This window comes from Egretta garzetta, unplaced genomic scaffold, assembly GCF_000687185.1.
Source record: "Egretta garzetta isolate BGI_Z169 unplaced genomic scaffold, ASM68718v1 scaffold58, whole genome shotgun sequence".
Lineage (NCBI taxonomy): Eukaryota > Metazoa > Chordata > Aves > Pelecaniformes > Ardeidae > Egretta > Egretta garzetta.
In genome coordinates, this window is record NW_009260613.1 from 861,442 (window position 1) to 878,816 (window position 17,375).

General features: G+C 44.8%; 1 protein-coding gene across 1 annotated transcript in view; it reads right to left on the minus strand.

The window, feature by feature from the left end:
* Positions 1 to 6,586, minus strand: part of MAML2 (mastermind like transcriptional coactivator 2) — an 81,011-nt gene extending 74,425 nt beyond the window's left edge. Inside the window, exons 1-2 of the mRNA XM_009644933.2 lie at positions 6,473 to 6,586; positions 3,933 to 5,387 (exon numbers count right to left, since the gene is read on the minus strand). Of these exons, the coding sequence (XP_009643228.1) occupies positions 3,933 to 5,387; positions 6,473 to 6,586 (1,569 nt within the window). The remainder of the gene's footprint in view (positions 1 to 3,932; positions 5,388 to 6,472) is intronic.
* Positions 6,587 to 17,375: the final 10,789 nt, after the last annotated feature.

Below are 17,375 nucleotides of genomic sequence, written 5' to 3' on the forward strand. Positions count from 1 at the left end.
GGTAGTGGAGGCCCCATCCCTGGGAACATTCAAGGCCAGGTTGGATGGGGCTCTGAGCAACCTGATCTAGTTAGCAGTGTCCCTGCTCACTGCAGGGGGGTTGGACTGGATGACCACTAGTGGTCCCTTCCAACCCTAAACATTCTATGATTCTATGATTGTAACTACATAGACAACACCAATGCCTCCAGAGCCTTAAAAATAAGGACCACTGGTTGGTTCTGTAAAGTGGGGGCTGAAGCTCTCATGATCCCTTGTGTTATCCTTGCCCCCAAAGCTGAGACTAAGCACGGCACATGCCCACATGCAACAGACAGAGTGGCCTTGCTCCATTAGGGCTCCCGTTCTCATGAGCTCAGCCTTCTTTTCTCCCCTTCCTTGAGTGAATGAAGCGGAATAAAAAAATTTGGAGAAAAAGTCATCTTGAAACCTTTGAGTTTAATTTGGCTTTGGGTCAAAACCAGAAGCGGATGGATAATATTTTATTTAGTAGTTACAGGCTTTTTCTTTTTTTTTAATTGCTTTTTGACTTCTTCACAGAAGACTAATGGATCATATTGAACAAGTTTTATGGCTGATCAAAAACTTTGAAAATATGTGTGGAATTTCTCAGACTAGTTGAAAAACGTCAAGTTTTTTGTTCAAAAACCTTAAGTCTCGCTTCAGAAGCATCTTTCACTGACTGGACTACATTTCTTCACAAGGGGAAAGTTAGACTTCAAACTTCTACCCAAGCACAGTTACAGATTTTCCCCTCATCAGCCCTGGTGCTGTATAAGTACTGCAAACCTGATTAAACCTCTGCAGAATTTGGAGCTTCTAATTATTCCCTAAACAAAGAGAGTGTTGAATTTCTAAGAATTTTTTCATGACTGTGCATATGTTGCATCCTGATAGACAATGGAAAGGTGAATCTTTCCCACAACAATGGAGAATAAAATGGAGAAGGAAACAAAACCTTCATTCAGATCAACCTTCCAGGAAACCAAGATGTTTTCCATCATTTTTATAACTTTTCCCTAGAGGCGAAAGACATCTAATTAGCAATTCCCACTACAAGTTTGCTCCAATTTGACACAAAGTGAATGTGACAAGCAAAGAAATTATAAGCCTTACATTTCAAGTTAGCAAGCTTGGGCTGATAAAGTCAAGTTCAAATGCTTTTTGGGGATCTTAAAACTTTGGGAATAAAAATCCAGAGGGTGAGCTAGTTCAGCTAAAAATGTGAATTTATAGTGTTCCAGATGGTGTTATCTGATGGCAATGTCACAGCAGCCCTTTATGAATGTGCACTCACATTTCCAGCTACAAAGCACTCCAGCCAGTACTGAGGTGGTCCTTATAGTCTACAATTATAATGATCTGAGGAGGAGTTGAACGATACCAAGCAGAATCAAACCTTGATTCCTCATGAAGAAATGGGGCATGAATAAAATAAATATTAATCATTAAGTTAATTAGCAAATGCTTGTAGTTAATCATGCATTACTGTTAATGATGTGTTGGAATCCTCAGAGGTAGGAGATGATCCTTCAGGAAAGAAGGCCATGCAGCTTGAATGAGGTGATGTCCCCATTGCTAAAACCAGCGAGGGCTGACCCATGAGGTTGCTTTGACCTTTGTTGTCTTTATTGGAACATAATGTTAGGGGTGTCTCCTCCCACTCTGATTTAATATTCAGACTGGACCTATGGGGACAAGCAGGCCTGACCAAAGGGTTGGTGGGCTCTTGCAGCTGCACTGGCAGGCCCTAAAGGAGTTCACAGAACGCATAAATATTTCCAGTTGAACAGTTATGGTCAAACCAATCCAAAATCCTACTATTTGTGGACCACCTGTATTTCTAAGTATGGTTCCAGCGGCTCAGGAGACTCTACTGAGAGAGACCTACCCAACCTTCTGAATTTCAGCAGAACTGTGGAACAACTGGTAAGGATCTCTAAAAAAATCCAGTTATCTCTCTAAAGCATAGAAACAACATCATTTTTTGCTGCAAAAGCCCCATAATCTGTGTCTACAAAGCTTTTAAGCTTCTCAGCTGTGCTGTGGGTCAGGTAGCCATGTCCTGCAGACAAAACTGTAGAAAGTGGTCAGATAACAAGAAACTTTGGAAAGCTACAAGTCTGTGTTGACAAGCAAAACTCCTTCCTTGGTGTAATATCTGAAGTCTGGCACTCAGCAAAGTTCATTTAGGGAAAGTTTCCTAAGCCAAAAGACCTTGTGGCTGTACAGGTGAGAGATCCTACAGAAAGATCCTATCCTCATGATAAATCTTTCAAGTACTGCTATGGCCATGTTGCCATATACCATCTTGTTCACTTGCCTCCCAAGGCAGCACAAGAGGACACAGAGCAAGGAGCTAACATTGCCTCAGGCAGGGTTGCTCTCAGTGTTTTTATTCCTTTCCAGAATGTGACCTTGCATATTTTTTTCAGAAAAATAGTAGTGTTTGCAGAAGTCCTGCCTGTCTCTGCTGTGCTGACAGATTGCTGGAAGCTTCATCATGGCTGAACGAAGGAACTGTTAAAATTCACCTCCCTGCCAGTCTATTAAGAGAATGGGGAAATGTGCCTAAGATACAGCACACAGTGGCCCAAGAAGGAGAGGAACAGCCAGCATAGACCTCCCGTAAAACAGCAAAGCTGTAGCTGTGCTTGCTTCCTGCCAACGCTTGCTCTCCAGCATCTCCCAACAAAGCAACATCTCCCCTCCCAAAGCTGCCTACATTTCACCTTGTACCACTTGCTGAGGGATTCTCTGTTGCAGAAAGTCATGGTTGGTTGGTCAGAGTTTACAAGAGTTAAAAGGAGAAAGGTTTCCATGCATACACCTGTATTTACTTTATTTTTTTTTTAAAACATCAGACCGTTCACCCAGTTTGGCCAAGAAACTCCAGTTCTGAACGATTAATTCACAATGCTGCTTCTCTGGGACTTTATGGAAGACTTAGGCTTTCACTTTTTGGTATTTGCTTATAGCTGTTTTTCACATATAAGAAATCCACAAATTATCTCCACACCTACATCACCATTCCATACCCTCACATGTGTTGAACCACATTTGCCCCACCAGAACTCCCCAGAGTGACTTAAATGTCCCAAGATCAAATACACTTTTTACTTGTTTCGCACCTGGTTTCCGGTTTCTGGGGTAGAGTGAGGTTACGTATTCAAACTTTGATTGGTGGGTCTGAAACTTGGGATCCTGGTGCATGGTGACTTCACATAGCATAGCTATAGTAATCAATCATGCCAGAGCACTCTCTCATAGTAACACCATAGGAGCTGGCCATGTGGTGTATAATCCTAGATGTATCTGTGGCAACCTTCACCTTCATATCAAAGCACGTATTTTATCCACAGAATATTCCCAGAAGTGTGATGGGTGTTTATAAAGCTCACAGATAAGTCTTAGTTTTCCTTTGCCAAACAGATAACAAATGTGCAGTGTTTTTGTCATGTCAGTCAAGAGATATCTAAACCCAGAATTTCCTAACCCTGCCTCCCTGAGGAAAATGATGGCATAAAAATTAACTAAGATAACACAGGAATTCATTAAAATTTTGCCAATCAGAAGCGCTTAAATTTTTGGAATCTAGAAAACTTAGGGTCGAAAATAAGCTTGCATCTGCCCTATGATCTCACCGTGCCAGCAAGTATCTACGTAATATCTATAAGTGACACATTCACACCACTGCGTTAAGAAACAAATCTTATGAACATGTCTCTCTTGAAACTCCTACAAATGTATATCCATGATATACCTGAATAGGTGCTAAACCTGCCACCACCAGCTCTGCTGAAGCATGTGCTGAGGTGGTCATTACCTGCCACCAGTACGTATCTGCTGGAGGAATGAGGCCAGGCTGGAAAAGCCTTTTTACTACTGAGACCAGAATGATTCTGTAGCAAACAAGGAGGAATTTGCCTTACCTGTCTATGCTGCTGAGAGACTGGATACTGCAAACCTGAGATCTGCTGGCTTTGCTGCATTTTCTGAAGCATCATTTTTTGCTGCATTGCTAGGGGTACATTAGGTGGCCTCTGAAGAGCCTGGTTCGGGAGAGGCTGAGCAGGTTGCGGCTGTGGTTGTTGTTGCTGCTGTTGCTGTGGCTGTTGCACAGGGGCTGAACCCTGTGCCTGCTGCGTGTAGTGCAGAAGGGCAGGCTTGTTTTGGGAACCCAAAACTGAAGGCATCTGCTGGTTTGTTTGCTCTGAGTTAAAGTGAAACAAAGGCTTTGTGTTGCCATGATGCTGCTCAAGTGGTGGCTGAGCACTGTTGATAAAGTTTCTGTTGAGGTCCTGAGGCTTCTGTTGCATGATTATGTCCATGGGGTTGCTCTGGGGAGTGGTTGGTTTATAAACATAGTTGTTCACCCCTTTCAACTGGTTTCCATTCATGGGTACCCCAAGCATTGCTGAGCTTTGTGGGCTGAACTGCTGCTGGCGAAAAGAAGGACTGGGGATTTTCTCTTGCACAAAGGGTCCAGGGGAAGGTCCTGATGGAGACAAGGTGGACCAGTTGGCGGTCTGGTTCTGCTGCTGCTGTTGCTGCTGAATCAAGGCATGCTGCTGCCGGTTGGCTGCGATCTGTTTGAGCTGCTGTGCATGAGACACCTCCTGCCAGTTAGGCAATGGCCGACTGGACGCAGAAGAAACCTGCGATACCTGTGTTTGACTCTGAGGCACCGAAGGGATGGGTGAAGAGGTGGACATGGCAGCAGTGGCCATAGTAAAGGCAGGACCTGTAGAAGAAGGCCTCATCTGTGGGGAGCCCACAGGAGCCTGATTCATGCCCGGTGCATATTCACTCTTTATCACCATCTTATCCATCTGCAGAGATCTCACAGGACCCCTCTGGTTCTGCTGCCCAAGGTCAATATTGAATGGCTCATCTTGTTTTATTGTGGCATTTATCATATTCTCTAGCTCGAGATCACTCATTGGTGGCACTGATATGTTAGTCAGTTCATTAAACAGTTCCTGAAGCTCCAGATCCATCATTTGTTCCCATGAGTCTTCCCCATATCTGTTAGGGAACATGTTCTCATGGGACGCCTGGCCATCTAAGTGTTTGCTGCAGGACATCGTTTCTCCTGGTTCTTTCTTTACCTCTTTCAAAGTCATATTAAACATGCCATTCCCACTAGCATGTGTATTGTTTGCTAGGTTGCTGGCCTTTCTTTGTGATCCTTGCCCCACAGACATAGTTCCTGACATTGACTGGCTTTGGCAATTGTTAACATGTTGTCCACCTTGTCCCACTGAGATATTATCACCCACTCTTATCCTCTTAATGTCAAGGAAAGAGCTCTCTGAAACACCATTGGGTCTCTTGTTGACAGGTGACAGATTTACCACCAACTTTCTCTTCAAGGAGCCTTGGAGCTGTAAAAAGCAGAGACAAAAAAAATTATCAGGTGACACCAAAGAAACAATCTGTAGTCTGTTTGCTAGAAGGATCTTGCAAGTCAACAAGCAAGTAAGCATTGCTTAGTACAGAAAGCTACTCTGGGCTTTCTCAGTCAATGAAACTATGCAGAACTATAGGAAAATGTGTTGTGAGACATGCCCCTGTCACCACCACAGCCCCTAGCAGTTCTCCAGCACTGCTGCCTCCTGTTGATCATAGAGCTCCTTTCCACTCTGGGTGTGAGTGGAGGGAGGTGGCCCGAGTTCTAGTTGGCAATGCCTAGGGCATATTTCCCCCAGATTTGGTCCTATCTAAATGTGCCAGACAGATCTAAAGTATTTTTAGATAGCAGAGTCATGCAGTCATGAAATCTGCCCTTGTACCTATCCAGTGCTGCAGGACTTCACTCTCATGATTTTGGTATATGATCCAAAAGACCATTTTTGACTGCTGTGGAGTCTAAAGGTCCTAGGAGATATGTTAATGGCACACATGAGATCCAGGCATCCTGACCTCACACAGGTTTACACTGGCCAGAGATGCGTATAATTAGAGATGTTAGAAGTTAAGTTGTTCGAAAGTGAAAATGAAGCCACTGGAGCCATGTCAGCTTATCTCAGCCAAGGGTCTGGTCCATAATGTACTGCCGGATTTTTTTCCAGAGATGTATATTAATACATTAAGACCTAATTGTTTATATCCTGAAACATCTGCTATGAAACACACAGTCCATGCAACACTGCTCTGAGAACTGTAACTCTATTTCCTTTCCTTGAATATTCCCAATAATACTTTCATCTGCTCCCAAGCCCTGTGGGCCTACTGAAGGAAAAGAGGTCCACAGCCCTCTCCACTTGATGTACACTCATCTGCCACGGTTGTACACACAAATTTCCACCCCGTGAGCACAAACCAAAGCCGTAGGCCCATGAACTGAATTGGTACAGATACCCTCAAGTAGAGTTTCTTTGAATTTCAAAAACATGGTTCATAAATGAATCGCTCACTTTTAAACAGCACAGCTGTTCTGTCTTTGGCTCCGCACGTCAAAGGCACGCACCGCACTAGGCACGGTGGACACGGACGCACGCAGCCCTCGCTCCGCCGGCACGCACGCTGTCACTGTTTCAGCTATGAGTGATGTCAGGGAATTCCACAGGGAAACACGGCTCATCTTCCACCTGTCTGCACCTGGGCAGAAGTGCGCCGGCCTTGGAGGCAACAGGACAATGTCATCTGACAAATACCCATGTGTGCCAGTGAGGAAACGGCGCCTGTGCAAGCTGCGATTGCTTGGGAGCCTGCGATGGGCAGGGGGAACACCGAGACCTCTAATTTTCCAGTTAAGTGAGGCAGGATGATTTATGAGATCTTCAAATCACACGCTTTGTATCACGCTGTTTCACGTACAAAAGTCCATGGACACCTGACACTCTGCTGTGGTCCCCATTCCCCTCACCTTCAGGCTTATCTATAGGTAAGATCTCTTCCCAGATAACTCCAGCGGTGAACACTTTTATTCTGGTGTGAGTACCAGTGAGTTGCTTGGGAAGAGCTCAACTAACAAATACGCATTTCCTCAGTACCCACCTATCCTTCCATTGCATCAGCAGGTCACTGAGTTTACCCATTAAAAATAAAGCTTGTAATCTCTCTGTCTGACACCGAAAATCTCATCTCTAAAGTTGAGTTTCCAGCATAGCTTTTGAATCACAGATTCGTGTTTTCATTTCATAAGGACAGACACGCTGGTGCCTAGCTGTACCAGTCCTCGGCCCCGTGCCTCCAAGAGCAGCTAATTGTCATTAAAGCCGTGCCCCAGGGGGGGAGTTTTGGGTGGTCACTTGCAAAGCTGACGGCCTGCCTTTGGTGAGCGTGTTCCTTCTGACACATGAGTCACTGTACTTTCCTTTGCAAAAAGAACGGTAAGCTGCACTTCCTTTTACCATCATCTTTGCTGTCAGTGTGTTTATTAGAAATCATTCTCGTGCCCCCAAATTCTTCTTCCTGGGAAATGGGGAAGTCCCCAGGTCATCAGAATACATGACTTGGCAGCATGTTTTGCTTTCAGATGTGCTGCTGACAGAAAGGCTGAACAGATAATGAATAATATGTCCTCTGCATATGTATATGCTTTATGTGGTTAATATGCCTTTCTGAGTTAATTTTGCTTTTGCTTGACATTTTGAATCAGAGGGAACTGTTTTAAAATGTCTTCACATTTTCAGGGCGCCTGCACCAGGCTTCCCAATACAATTAAAAACACCGGTGTTGCACTGCTTCCCTGCAGTGTTTGAACGAGCTGCTAGCAGCCAGGGGTGGCGGGGCCGCGCTTTGCCTGGTGACACCCACAAGTCAGCAGCAGAGCCAGGGAGAGCAGCACCCTCTCCAGACACATCCCCCAACCAAGGGCTCCCTTCCTCCACATGGGCTGGAGGACCCCTGGTTTTCGTGACACCTGCTCTGCTCAGGTGCCCGCCAAAAAAGGCACTATGCATTTCTAAAGAAGAAGTATCGAGTGCTGGCTGATCACATCTCCCCCGAACCTTGCTGCCCTCCGAATGCTGGCACCACCTTGGCCAATAGTCGTCCCCTCCTTAAAGCAGTAATGAGAGCACGAGAGGCTGCAAAGGTGCAGGGGGCTCCCGGGGGACCTCGCTGAGGCTGCTGGAAAGATCCTGCTGTCACATCCCCCAGGAATTAGGGCGGCCATGGGCGTGGGGAGGATGTGGCAGCCCACAGGGATGAAGCCTCCTCTCCCTCCTTGCACCGAGCTGTTACCAGTTGTGTGTCAGGGCTGTTCCTGGAGGACCGGTCTGTGTGTGTTCAGTGAGATGAGCAGCGCCCATCACACACCTTTCTGCCCTGCTATTTCACCTGAACACTGCCTTCTGCGGGGCGCTGCTGCCCCAGCTTATGCCTGTTTTGTTTTCAGAATGGAGCAGACCAGGGTTCCATCACCCACATCTTTGCAGTTTTTTAGCAATCACATTTTTCAGCTACTGATTGAGAGTCAGTACTTGAGCCCTTTTTCCCCAAGCAAAGCACAGGCTCTTCAGGAGGTAAAAAAAGAGCTTGCCAGATCTCAAGCTCCCTCTCTTCCAATTTATGAGCCAGGATTGATTTGGGTCAGTAGACGTAAAGCAAAAGTTCCTATAACACACGGGCACATTCCTTAGATCAAAGGGGCTGGCGGTGACACATCTCAAGCTGCTTGTACTGCGTCATACTGAAAGCCCCTGTGATGATGGGAAATGAGTGACATGACAGTAAGCGGGAGAGGAGGAAGCCCTCCATGCACAGCTCCATCCCACAGCTAGGTGGGCAGCACCGTCTGAACCATCAGAGACCACACGGAGTTCCTGGCAGCCTGCGCTACTGCACGGCCTTTTGCTGAGCCGGCTCCGGTGCATCAGCAGGCGTTCAGGCACTCACCGCAACGATGCCTCAGCTTTCTCAAGTTAAAACAGCCCAGGCTAAGCCTCTGGAGATCACGTTTGCACGATAGCGCCGTGCTGTTACTGGCCAAACTGCTCAGGGACGTTAACGGTGGAGGGCAAAGCTCTGGAGATGACTTGGTCTCAACGACCCAGTGCAACACCACGTCCTGTGCAAAGGGACAAGTATTTTCTACTTAGAATTTATTCTGAGTCTTAAAAGGGTTTTAAGAGAGGCAGCTTCTTCTCTAATGCTCCCTGACACCAGGCCAAATCAGCAGGAGTTCCACTGAGCTAATAATTAGGGCTCATCAAAAGCTGGTATCGAATCATTCCTCTTTTGGCAAAAAAAAAAAAAAGGCTTTTTCTTCACCTTTCTTTTGGCTGAATTTTTTTACTAAAGTAAAGAGGATTTTGCTGAAAATTGATTTTTTTTTCTGGCTCAAAAGTTGGGGTTTTTTTCAGAAAATGGAAACAAAAACTTCTTTGGTGCAAAAGCACAATTTGTCAATGAGAAATTTTAGAGATTGTTTACTCAAGAATATCCACATTTAGCAATATTTTTATCACATCTTTGATCCATTTCTGACATTATCCACGTGCATGCACCTTGTATTCCTTTCCACGGGGGCTGTCCAATATGGCCAAGAAAAGAATTTGTCTGTGGCAGCAGGAAACAATAAGGACTCTCTGGTTTCACTTTCATCGAGAGCCTTATTTTCTATGTGCTTCATGCAGTTTCTTCAGTTGTGCTTCCTTTAGAATTTGCTTTTTGCTTCATTTAACCATGTGTAGGAGTGCAGCTCTTGACAGAAGTCCTAGGCTAACCATCCAGCAGCTCTGAGTTTCACAGCTCTCGGGTCAGGTAAAACACAGCCTGTCCCTGGGACTCGCCCAAGTGTGTCTACAGGGCCTGCAGATCTCCAAAAAAATTCATTTCCCACTGCAACCCATCCCTGGGCTTGTACAGAGATGTGTGTAACACATCTGACTGTAATTGCAAAATATTTATAGCTATACACAACTGGACCAAACCACCAAAATGTTGAAGGCAAACTACAGAGAAAGTATCAGAGTGTGAGTTTTAAGTCTCCACTAATCCTTATTAGCTGAAGACTAAGGATCTAAGAAAAGGAAGATCTCTTACATCCTTTGCCCTCCCATCTCTCACATTTTCCTGCTACTGTCTGCAGCTTTCTTAGCTTCTGTGATGGAACAACAGGGATGAAACTCGTAAACGTGCTGCTAACTTAAACCCCAAGCAATGATCGCACTTTGCGAAGCAGGCGGCACAGCAGCATTAGCAACTCACATGGAGTAATACTTCTGATGTTCAAAAAGCAGCTTCGGATTTTATGCTTTTAATATAGAAGCAGCAGACAAATCCACTTTAAAAGGTCCCTGTTGGACTTCCTAGACTTTCTCACAATATGTGCGGACTGTATCTATGGCTGCACTGTAAACAAAGTCTTTCACATATCTGAGGAGGGGAAGGGCTAAAGGAATTACATGAAAAATACAGAAAATATTCAAACAATGAAAGTGGCCAAAAAAAAAAAAAAAAAATCATTCCAAAGGAGGAAAACATGCTGAATGCTACTTCTTATTTATGCTGTGAAAGCACCTTTGCATCCCAGGGCTGCACCCAGTGAGCCACCCCTGGGACTCAGGGTCTGATCCTGAATGACAGCAGCTCTCATTTTCAAAATACTGGTTTGCAGTGTTTGCTGCCAGCCCCCTGCAGTGCCACCTCCTGCGGTGCCCCCAGCTGAGCCGAGCTGGGGAGCACCTCTCCAGGCAGGGATTGGGGTTCACCACTGCAGAGCTTCCCTGTTGCAGGCGTCTCTCCAGCGTGCAGGAGGACCAGGCACCCCTCTCCTTGCTTTCTTACCCCTTCAGCCAGACACAACGGTGTTGGTGGCTCACACCATGGCCAGCTGCGGAGCCGCCGAGGTGCGCTAGGGCTGACACAAGGACGAGGAGGGGCCGCTGCCCTGAGCTGCCATCTCCGGGGCCATCACACATGGTCACACACGCATCCTCATGGCCCATTTCTAACTACAGATTTGTTTTTTAGGAACAGACAAAAGGGCTCCCATTCTCTATATCTCCTAAAATCTGGTGGCTCTGGCTGTTCCCACTCTTCCCCCACCTGGAGCATCAGGTTCACCCTGATGTCTTTCCTGAAGATTTCAATAGCATGGTCATCTTCTGAGCCCCTCTCCCCAGCCCTTCCGCTCTGCACTTTCTCTGCACAGCAAGAGGATATTTATTTTTAATCTTTTATCTTCATTTGCAACTTCTACCTGACATGGCTGAGAATGCAAGCGTGACAGTTGTCTTCAGAGAGATTTTAGCACTCCAAGTTCAGAAAGTCCAATCTGCTGGATGATGCTGATCTGGGAAACATTAATTTTTCATGCAGGACTGAGTGAGAGAGCGGAGGCGCTGGGCATGCCACACAACGGGGAGCAGTGCTGAGAGCTGGTGTGTCCTCACTGCACTGCACAGCACCGTGGTTGGGTCAAGGCGGTCCCACCACAGTTGCAAAGCCCTGTGCAAGAGTAGCAGATGCTGTTTCCTACTCCAGCCTGGTTTGCACAGGCTCACCTCCAGGTGCCTCCTGCAGCCCTCTCTGTGTCCACAGGAAGGGGGCTGCTCTCTCTGAGCAGTGAGGAGGAGGAGATGTAGGCGCCTTCAGCCCCACACTGTCAGTGAGCACGGCAGCTTGATCCAGCACACCTCCACTCTGTCTTACTCCTCTTCCATTTAGCTCATCAGCTCCTGAGACCACTCCAATCACAAGGAGCAAGGCTTGCTGCCATGAGATTTTTGCTCTACACATCCCAAACTTTCCCACTGCCCATTCCTGTCTTCCTGACCATATGCTCTTTGGGGAGAGACTCCGTGTCTATAAGAGGGCCCCTTGCAGTGGTGTCCTAACTCTGGTTGATGCTTAGGCTTCAGGACCACTGTCAATAGTAAAGCTGACTGAGAGGCAACACGAGTTTTTCTTCCTGTTTACTGTAATAAGTGCCACTAAAACTGAATTAATAGTAACAAATAAGGATGTTCCTTGGCTGACAAGTATCCACTTAATTCTCATTAGCTGGGAACAAGGCTGGAATAGTAATCAGTATGTTAGAAATCCCACAATTTACCTTCGCTTATGGAAAAATTACATATCTTGCCAACTGAACATACCAACCTAAAAATGCATCCATATTATTCACAGTGTACTGCCTAGAAATATAACGTCAGGGCTTTGGTCCAAGTTGCTGAAGCACAATAATTGTATCTTTTATGCAGATTTTACATCTGATGGATTATAAAATATCATGTCTAGCCACAGTCTTTCAGAAGAGTAGGAACACAGAGAAACAATAGCACTTTAACTAGGTCAAGATTGCTAATCAGAATGTAGCAGTCATTACTGTGTGCAAAACAAATAGGCATGAAAGATCTGTATTTCTTATCCTGCAAGCTGTGTATTTGTCTTCTGGAGAAGTCTTTTCTGTTCTTTTTTTTTTGTTCTTTCTTTCTTTTTTTTAAAGATCCTTTTCAACCATGAATAAATTAACAATCACTTTATGTGAAATCTACAGAAATTTATGTCAACGGTTATTACCATGAAATGTGGAACAAAGCATAATGCAACCTGAGCTTTGGGAAATGCGACTGCTTAACTGATCCTATCCTGACGAGAATGAAATATCAAATGCATTATAAATGTTGACAGGATGATCAGGCACGTAAAAGAGGTCATCCAACACCACCCTCCATGTTGTTTACCAGTTTCATCATAAGTCAGCTTAAGGTATTAAAACACATACTGTCTTGCACAGGAAGCTCCTAATCCTTAAAAATGTGGCTGCTGTTACTTGATTTGCCTTTTAGAGATCAATAGCATAGCAGATTTCACCTATGGAAAGACTGCTGAGTGCAGTCTGGTCCTGGTTTTCTGCCCAGCATCTCTTCCAAACTGGCTATGCGAAGGCTTTGTAGCTTTGTTAGCACACACACCCATGCCCACACATGGGCTTTTATTAAAGCACCTATCTGCTCTGCAACCCTCTGTAGCAAAAGTTCAGTCAGCAGAGGAAGACAGCAGCCATCCAGCCAGCCTTGGAAAATAAGGAAATATTTAAACTGTTTCTGTCTTCCTGCAAATCAATGCATCACATAGGGCACTCACTCCAACTGTTTGGCCTTGAGGTCTTCTGCAGGTTAAGTTACAGTTCACAGGAGATACAGTCACCACTTGTCAATTGGAAAAAAAGATCCCATCAGCACATATTACCCAGTCGTGCTTCCAGCATCAGGCTCCATCAGCCAGGACAAGGAGGGCCTCCTTCAGTGAGAGCTGCCTTCCACCACTGCATCAGCTAAGACCCTCAGCGAGCAACTGGCAAAATGGCATCTTGTTAGGAGGAAGGGGTCCTGATCCTCTGCCAAAAGCTTCCGTGGAGAAGCGATATTTAGGATCAAATCCAGCCCTGTGGTAAGGGAACATCTCTAACCAGGTTGCCGCACTTACTTGATGGCTGGGTTTGACCTGTATTAGCATATTCCCCCGGTCTCTCCCCATCGTGCACATTCACCCCATTAAGAAGGACATAAAGTAAAAGCAGTACTTAACAGCCATTTTCAAAACCTTCAGATAAACATGCAGTGTCAGGACAGGCCAAGTGCACCCCACCGAGAGTTTGACTTAGATGAGCATAACAGGTAAAAATTTAGAGGGTTTCGGAGACAAGTACCAGCTATGGTTTAAGAGCTTTGAAGATAGCTCTATGAAGAGAACAGATAAGAGAAGAGACAAATAAAAGAGAAAATTATGAAAGTTTATATAATAAGACTCTAACAGATTGACTGCAGATCAAGAGGGTATTTAGCAAATTCATACAGCAGTAAATTCAATCCCAATGAAATGATAAACTTTTTCTTCCAATATGGAAGAATCTGAGGAACTACATGACAGATCAAGATCTAAAGAAGGACTGAGCATTTGTTTGGAAATGGGAAGATGCTGACTTATGAAAGGTGACTAAAATATTTAGAAGAGGATGTGAAATATTAAACATGAAGGTTCAAACCAGTCCATGGCTCATGGGGACTGGCTATGGTTGTCAGTGGGCAGGGGAGAAAGAGGTAAGGGGGAGGAGTGGTGGTTTTTGCAGGCCTATCAAGGTGATCGTGTATCTTCCCCCAATATATTTGTCATTGCTGTCGATGAGACACTGCAAGGGTTTAGAAAGGACATGTCTGGCCATGTTTCACAACCCCTGTATTTCCAACACTTGAGAAATCTGGAAGAAAACTGTAAAAATTTGAGTCATTTGACTAGTATTTAAATGTTTACTACTAATTGTACTCCTGAGCTTCAGTTTTAGCCTGAAAACACAAACAGAATGACAGAACAAGAATGAATAGCAAAAATTGGTCTGAGGCAATGGAAGATCATTAGCAGGCTACAGCAACCCTGAGTGCCTTATTGTCTGGGATTAGCACATGTTGCCATTCAGGTGATTTTTCATTATTTGGTCTTTCTTTGAGTACCATCTTGATGATATTTTATGAGAAGGTTGAAAGAATCCAAACACAAGAAAATGGACAGAGAGGGTGAATGGAAAAGTTTGCAAACAAGCAGCCATCCAGGAAGGAATGCTCCAGGAGCTGGAAAAAGTCCATACAGATAGACGGGACCAGGAGCAGCCCGAGGTAAGAAAAAGGTACCTTCAAGTTGAAAAAAACCCCAACCATTCAGGTACTGAAAAGCTTATAAAATCATGCATAAAAGGAATGTGAGAAATGAAAAGCAGAGTGGAGGGGATGAGTGAAAGATGTTTGCACAGGTAGACAAGTCAAATGCAGAGAGACATCTCTGAAGAAAGTGAAAATAAGTTTTCTGGCTTTTCCTCTCTTATTAGCAAAGACAATATTTCAAAGTACAGATGCTCTAGCAAAAGCTTGGCTATTGCAAAAAGATTTGCTTTGGCAAAATGAGATGACATTGCAATAGGGTTCATGTGTCTCAAGAGCTGTTGTTTCTGCACCAGATGCCATCATCACATGGTTTAAAATGTAGCACTGAAGAGCATTACACTGGTCACTGAATAGGTAGGACGAGTATGTGAAGATCAAATCTGGTGCAGGGAAGGGATAAAAGAGGGAAAGAAAACATAAGAGACACACCTTGGCCTGTCTGTGGGAGACAGGCTCAACGGCAGTGCCCTCAGCAACCCTGAGATGGAATGAGAAGAGGCTCAAGCAGATAGTGCCAAGGCAGGACTTGCAAACCTCCCCAGTGATGAGGTGATGCAGTTTGCACACTGCAGCCTTTCAGCTCCTTTTTCCTGCCCCTCTGAGGCAAAGCACTGCTGCTGAGCACACACCGTGGTTTGTGGCTTGGAGCAGTAATGCCAGTGACTAATACAGTCATTGCAATCCCCCGCTGCGGACGCTCACATCTCTGCAGTCATCCAGTCTCCTAGAGCCTTTGCACTGAATGTCTTTATCCTGACTACAGCTTTCTTCAAGGGGATTGTTGGTCCTAGGCTCACCAGTGAGCCCCATGAGACGTAGTGGGATGATAAGCAGCTGATGAAGATGCTCCCGGTAGTTCTGGACAAGGGCCCATCCCCGCCACCTATGCATTACATCTCCTGTGGTGGTAAACCATGAAGGGTCACCACAAAACTTTCAGATATTTTTGGCCACTATGATAGTTTTCAGTGAATGGGACAGAAGTGGATTCATTACAACTGATGCTTCCTAAATGCCGTATTTCTTATGTGCACCAATCACTTGTTGAGTGAATTTATGCAAATAGAAACAGCACTGAAAAATGAGCAGTTCTAGGCCTCTCAAAGATAACAGCCATTCTCACAGTCATATTTTCCTCCACAGAAGCCTTGGGCCTGTTTCTAGAGCCAATTGTGATCACTGGCTTTGAAAATTAAAAATGAGAAAAATTCCCTGCTTGGCAACGACTGAGTGGAATAGCATCTCCTTCCTGACACAACACACTGTGACAAGGGGACACATTCCTGCAAGACTGGACACAGGTACCGCAACCATCACAAGAAACAGCATCCCTTTGGCTACACAGTGAAAATGGCTCAGCCAAGGACTCTAAGGATCCCTCAACTACAACTGAGCTTTATTGCATCAGTGCTGCATCACTTTCGTAGACTACATGTCGATGATGCACCAGGTATGGCCAGAAGCAGAATTTTTCAGCTGCTCTGCTGACTTGGATAAGGGAGTCCAGGCACCTGGAGTAACTCTCTACCAAGAGTCATGCAGTGGCAACCTTCTCTAGTCATATAGCTCCATAGCTGGGTCTCTTAAATTCCATCTCTGCAGACCGCTAACATGGTAGAAAGAGAGTTCCTTTGCTACTTGTCCATTTACCATGTCATTCACAGCAAGAAAATAAAATTATTGTGGCAAGGAAAAGTATTGTGGCAAGGGTCTTAGTGGAGAGTTCCTTAGAAGACTTTTAGGATCATAAAATTATATAGCTGTGAAGGGACCTCTGGACATCATGTGGCAGAGCTACCTTCAAAATTACATCAGATTGCTCAGGACATTGTCCAGGCAAGTGCTGAACACATTCAAAGATGAAGACTCCACAGTCTCTCCGTGCCCCATTCCAGGTGCCCTTTTTTAACTTCGGTGTAGTTAGCAACTCCTGTTTCCCTGCCTCTCATCCTTTTGTTCTTCACTTCTAAGACAGATCTGGTACGTAACTGGAAAACTTTGAAGGCAGAGTGAATGGAGGAAATGTATAAATTTGACTTGTCTCCAAATAAATGATAGGTATGATGAGGAAGGAGAAGGAGATGAAAGCCGTACGTGACAATGCACTTGAGAAATGTCAGTCTCTGTTTCTATGCAGATTCCTTCAGGGAAAGCATCAGATCAGTAGCTTTTAAATGACATAAGCAAGGGTTGACCAAGCAAACTGATTCTGCGTAAGATGAATCCAAGTTGCTAAATGGTGCTTTTCCTTAAGCCCTATCTAAAGTCCATTGAGATATTCAAGTCTTTAAATGGACTTTGCTGGACTTTGTTTCTCTCTCCTTGATTCTAAGGTTCCATGACAAGGAATTTATCTCTATGTAGTTTTCTGAAAAATACTCTTCATGCATTTAGACACTGTCAAACACATTAATAACAAGCCCTGTTTTCCAGCTAAATTCCAAAAGACACCAATGCACTTTCAGTGCCTCAGAAAAACAGACGTATATTTAGGTGTCAAAATATGGATCGCAATATACTTTAGAAAATACTAGACTGGATAAAAAATAATTTTCCGTTTTGATAATTAATGTGAAACCTTTCGCCTTTACAGCACCAGTTAATGGTGACCAGAAATCATTACAGCTGAAGGGCTGCACAGCAAACGGCTGTATATGAAACTCTGGAGGTAGCAGGCTGGTTCCTAGTGGACAAATGACCACATCATTCTTGGTGCTAATTAGTTCCCTTCGCCCTCCGTACATTCCCCTTTCTTTCATA